Source organism: Barbus barbus (assembly GCF_936440315.1).
Source record: "Barbus barbus genome assembly, chromosome: 44".
Lineage (NCBI taxonomy): Eukaryota > Metazoa > Chordata > Actinopteri > Cypriniformes > Cyprinidae > Barbus > Barbus barbus.
This window is the reverse complement of record NC_136722.1, coordinates 18,062,111-18,067,916: the sequence shown is the minus strand read 5'-3', so window position 1 is coordinate 18,067,916 and position 5,806 is coordinate 18,062,111. Positions and strand designations below refer to the sequence as shown.

Here is a 5,806-nt window from a genome sequence, read left to right as displayed (position 1 = left end):
AATGAGCATTACTGATTTTGTCAGTCTTCATGTTAGACCCTTTTCTACTTTGACTGAAATTCCAGTTTTTGATCTTAATCAGATGGACTCAAGCGTTTCTGAATGAGGAGAATGTGAAATGGATAATGGAAAAATTTCAGATTTTGGAAACCGTGTGTTCACTTGTCACCTAAAACGGACAGTTTCTTTGCTTTTTAAAAAAAATAAATTGACACATCAAACCAGACCATGTGTGGTGTTATAATTTATTTTTATAATAGTTTCTGTAATATCATTTTATAATAAGAATTATAAATTAAATCACTTATATATAGGACTGATCAATGACTTAATAACCACAAACCACCTGGATTTTATGTCTAAATGAAACATGGCTAGAAGACAGCTGCAGTGCAACAGTCCTCAATGAAACAGACCCTCCTAACGTTAATTTTACAAGTGTCTGCAGGATTGTTAGGAGTGGTGGAGGTGTAGCTGCTCTATTTAATAATGATATTAATTAATAATTTGTTACATTTATATAGCGCTTTTCTGAGTACTCAAAGCGCTTTACAAAGAAAGGAGGAATCTCCTCAACCACCACCAATGTGCAGCATCCACCTGGATAATGTGACGGCTGCCCTGAGGAGCTCCAGTGCTGATGGTTCAAGTGCTGGATGTGTATTTTCCCAGCCTCACTAGCTGCTGCCTGTCTTTCAGGAAGCTGGTGGCACTGACAGACGGAGGTGTGGACGGAGAGCTGTGTCAGTTTATACTGAAGGGTGTCCATGATGATGGTGTTAAAAGCGGAGCTGAAGTCTACAAACAGGATCCTCACATAAGTCCCTGGTCTGTCCAGATGCTGCAGGGTGAAGTGCAGTCCCATGTTGACAGCATCATCCACAGACCCGTTTGCTCTGTAGGAAACTGCAGGGGGTCCAGTAAGGGTCCAGTGATGTCCTTCAGGTAAGCCAAAACCAGTCTTTCAAATGATTTCATGGCCACAGATGTTAGAGCCACAGGTCTGTAGTCATTAAGTCCAGTAATTTGGGGTTTCTTTGGGACGGGGATGATGGTGGAGCGTTTGAAGCATGAGGGGACTTCACACAGATCCAGTGAAAGCTTTTTCTACTCTTAACTGTTTTAAATTGTTTTTAAAAAATTAACTGTTTTAAATCTTAACGGTTTTAAATTCATTTTAAAACTAATTTTATGTAATTTCCTTGTTTTTATTGTTGTGATTATTATCATTTATATGATTATAATCTCACTTCCTTTTATGTAAAGCACTTTGAATTACCATGGTGTATGAAACGTGCTATATAAATAAACTTGCCTTGGTTACCTGGATGATCCATGGCAGTTTTTATTGTTTTGTGATGGTTGTTCATGAGTCCCTTGATTGTTCTGAACAGTTAAACTGAGCACTGTTCTTCTGAAAAATCTCCTGTCCTGCGGAATCTTCAGTTTTCCAGCATCTTTTGCATATTTGAACCCTTTCCAGCAGTGACTGACAGTGATTTTGAGATCCATCTTTTCACACTGAGGACAATTGAGGGACTCAAACACAACTATTAAAAAAGTTTCAAACATTCACTGATGCTCCAGAAGGAAATAAGATGGTTTGTTCCAAAAGTTTGGAATATGTTTTTAAAAGACGTCTGCATCAAGACTGCATTTATTTATAAAAACATTAATATTATGAAATATTATTACAGTGTTTAATACGTGTTCTATTTTAGGCTAACAGTCTATATTTTAAAATGTAATTTATTTCTGTTAAGGCAAAGCGGAATTTTCAGCAGCCATTTCTCCAGTCTTCGTTGTCACGTGATCCTTATGAAAACATTTTGCAAGCACTAACTTAATTATTCTTCCCTTTTGGCTGGATAAAATGTCATTTGAAGTAAAAGTGGTGGCATCCTAATCGCTGAGAGGCACTAAGCACAAACTACAGGCCCAGTCCATCCTCCCGTCTGCAGAAGAAGAGGAATCCCTCCCACTGTACGGATGCCGCATTAAAATTGGCCGCGCTTGCGCGTTGACGTTCCTTTTTTTCTTGGAAGTAAGTGCTGCATGGAACGTGTTTGAACTGTGACGAAACATTACACAGAACTTTCCTGTCTTGATGTTGTCTTTAAAACGCTGTCGGGTTCGAACGCGCGCGTCTTGCTGTTGAACGTAGCCGGCTTGTCTTGAGAAAGAGCGTTGCGGTGGTTCTTTAAGGAGCGGCTCTCTAGTTCGCAGGCCGCGAGCACAGCACGCGTGAGGCCTTTCCCCGCGCGCAGTGACTTAACTGAAAAGAGGCATGTGAGAAACTTGCTAAACCGCACGAGACCCGTTTTCCCCGCTTTGTTTGTTACGTTATAGTTTACCAGTCGTGGTTATATTATGTGTTTCAAATGGTATTTTATTGCACGGAAGAACGGGGCGTTAGCCTCTTAGCCGAGTTATTGATCAGCGGCGAAACCACGTTGACGTGCGCCTCGCGAATTAGACGTGTTGGCTTTTCTGTAAACATTGGCGTGGAATTAATGCTTATTATTGGTTTAGTGATTGTTTCTGGTTAAAGCGTTTTAACTTACATTATCATAAATAGCTCAAATAGAGTCCATCTGGCCTGCTTCGGCGTGGTCTTTGTGTTAATTTAGTGCAAAATAACGGCTGTAAAGTGTAATTTGAGGCTCGTTAAGTATTTTAACGATACATTTGATACTGTAAACAACTTAGTTGAAGTTTGATCGAATTTAGTAGTTAATTTGAATCGGATCCGTTATGTGGTGAAATTAGAGCTAATGCTAATGCAAACAGAAATCGATTTAAATGTGTTTTAACTGTTGAGCTTTTTAGTAAATGGTTCATAGTTAAATGCATTTTATCTTGCGCTATTAAGTTTGTAAGCCTGACTATGCCCAACTCGTACAGTGGAAAGTTTACGCATTCACACGTGATTTAACCATGATGTTCTTGTTATTGAGACCATTTTAAAATGAAAACGTACTAATTAACCACATGTCCCGTTTTTTTTCTTCCAGTGCCCCTTGTTTAGATCCCCATCATGGCAGATCCAGATCTTGATTTCACCAGCGGTGATGCCGGGGCTTCAACCACCTACCCCATGCAGTGCAGCGCCCTGCGCAAGAACGGGTTTGTGCTTCTGAAGGGTCGCCCTTGCAAAATTGTGGAAATGTCTACTTCTAAGACTGGCAAGCATGGTCATGCAAAGGTAATAATTTGATATCATTCTTTTGCATGGCAGTTTTTAACCTACTAGTGTTATTAGTGTTAAGTATTCCAATCTTTGTTTGCAGGTTCACATGGTTGGAATCGACATTTTCACAAATAAGAAGTATGAAGATATCTGCCCCTCCACCCACAACATGGACGTGCCTAACACCAAAAGAAATGACTACCAGGTGAGATGTGCATGGCTTTGTAAAATTCAAGCTTTATAGGGGGAAATACACATGTAAGGGTACTTCATTTACCCTAAAGTTCTCCTGACTTTTAGTTGTGTGCAATAAAGGCAATTTTTGGTAAACTCTCCAGAAATAAACTGACTTTGGTCAGTTTATTCAGGATTTAGATATCACCATGCTCTCCATTATTGTTCTTGATTGCATTGAATAATGTTTTGGTCATTTTAATTAGCTGGAAAATTGCTAGTTTTAGGTAAGGTGAAATGAAGTGATCATTGTTTTGCTGTGGCATTTGGAGCAACATTACAGACTTTGTGGGCTCTGCTATTCTGCGTATGATTTTAATTTTAGTATGTCACAATCTCAAATTGTATATAACTTAAATTATGTAATAGTATATGATAGGACTTAATGTAACACACATATGTATGTGTGTGTGTGTGTATATATATATATATATGTGTATATATGTGTGTGTGTTTGTTACATTAACTGTTGGTTCATTGCAGCTTGTTTTGCAGAGGTTTTTTTTTTTTTTTTTTTTTGTGAATCATTTCAACTTGATCTTTTCCACCAGGGCAATTAAGTGACACTTTAGCTTTGCATGATACGTTTAGCTAGATTCTTATTCCATTGCTTTTTCTTTAAAATACATTTTCTTTTGCTCTACTAGGTGGTTGACATCAGCGAGGGATTCCTCTCTCTTATGATGGACAACGGAGACGTGCGTGAAGACCTGCGTGTGCCAGAAGGTGACCTGGGCAAAGAAATCGAAAGCAAATTTGCAGCTGGTGAAGAGATGTTGGTAAGCGCACCAGTTTGAATGAATGCATTTATTTGTTTATTTTATTTTTTTGTCACTGTAGCCCGCTCATTTTTTTCTTTGTTTGGCAGGTTACTGTGCTTTCAGCTATGGGCGAAGAATCTGCAGTGGCTGTCAAACCCATGACCAAATAGGAAGAAAGACTGGGCTGCTCAGGCTGCGACATGCTACACTTTAACAAATCTCTTGCATTTGTTTTTTTGGTTTTATTTGTCACCAAAGCTATGGCCTTCACAAGCAACCTCAAATTTTTGTGATTGTATTCCTTTTTTCTTCTCCTTCCAATACTGTGCTGGACTTGTCGGGTCAGTTGGCATTTTCTCGAGTAAGGTTTAATACTGTCAGTGTGTTTACCCCCTCAACCTCCCCCTTTTTCCCCCCTCAAGTTCTACCACTTTCATTCCTGAATGTTAAATAATGGAATCCATTTTTCCTTTTTTGTATTCTCGACTTTCTTAATAGTAATTAGTGTGCAGGATTTACGCAAAGGTGTTGCGAAGTGAGGAAACCCCAAGTGACACTCAATTTCTCTCAATTGAATGCTCCCCCCAAAGTGAGATGCACACTGGTAGTTGGCACTTCCTTGTACTTTAAAAGTACCTTCTCAAGTAAGACCGCTATGACCGAGAAATAAACTCCAGCGAAATGTCCCCTTAAATGCCAGTCTCTAATTGTTCAGAAGTGGAAAGGATGTGATGGCCGTGTGCGAATGCCTCTGTAACACAATAGCAGCCAGCTTGATTTTTGGCTGTCATTGATGACCTTAAATAAAAGTGTTGAAGCCTGAATTTGTCTCCAGGTAGGCTCTTATCAGTGCTACCCCCAGAATGAGCTTGAGGACTAAATCTTTGTGAGTTCTAATCTTCCTTTGTTCACTCGAGGCCTTTGTCACATGACTGGAGAGCGCAAAAAATAAAAACTTAATAGATTACCTTTTCTTTTTTTCTTTTTTTTTTATGGCACATTTGATCAGTATTAAAACAATATCCAGAAGTCTGGTTAAAGGTTTCTTCATAGTTACGGCAGAATTTCATCTGGTAAAATTTAACACAAGAAAATGTATTCCAGTCTGTGGTGAATGAATATCATACTTATGTAAATTCAGGGAAAAACTTCCTAGTCTAACTTGTCTGTGGTCATTTGGTAAATCTCCCATTAAAGGTGTTAGTGTTATTCTATAAATAGAAAGTGTCTATTTTGGTGATTTTGGGTTCCTCACAGCAGTATTTAGTAGCACAACCTGCAATGTTTATTTTCTCAAACCAAGAAGGTAAAATAGTATATTCTTTTTTATATTATGTATAAAAGTGTTTTTAACATCTATTGTATGGTTTTAAATGTTAAATTAAAGATTTTAAATAGGCAAAATGACATGGGATATGTCATTTTAGAAAGTTAGGACAGTAACTGTGAAAGAAAGACAAAGCTTTGTTGGGTTGGGCTGCCAAGTCCTCTGCATGGGAGGAGCCAAACGCTCATTTCTTGTTTGTGGCCTGGTGCCCAGACAACACTGACTGAATGAAAGTATTGCAGTTCAGGATTGGCACTGCAGTCTATTCAAACTCCAGCTTCATCTGCCTACTGG

The 5,806-nt window shown here is 38.7% G+C and overlaps 1 protein-coding gene across 2 annotated transcripts; it reads left to right on the top strand.

Moving 5' to 3' along the window:
* The first annotated feature begins 1,811 nt into the window (after positions 1 to 1,811).
* LOC306863620 (eukaryotic translation initiation factor 5A-1) lies at positions 1,812 to 5,152 on the top strand. 2 transcript variants are annotated; one of them, XM_079407070.1, is made up of 5 exons: positions 1,812 to 2,044; positions 3,015 to 3,205; positions 3,291 to 3,395; positions 4,072 to 4,203; positions 4,293 to 5,152. In XM_079407070.1, exons 2-5 carry the CDS (start codon positions 3,038 to 3,040, stop codon positions 4,353 to 4,355), a joined length of 468 nt encoding a protein of 155 aa, XP_079263196.1. In that variant the 5' UTR covers positions 1,812 to 2,044; positions 3,015 to 3,037; the 3' UTR covers positions 4,356 to 5,152. The 2 variants fall into 2 exon arrangements, with proteins under 2 accessions (XP_079263196.1, XP_079263197.1); XM_079407071.1 differs by having other exon boundaries at positions 2,023 to 2,285.
* The last annotated feature ends 654 nt before the right edge of the window (positions 5,153 to 5,806 follow it).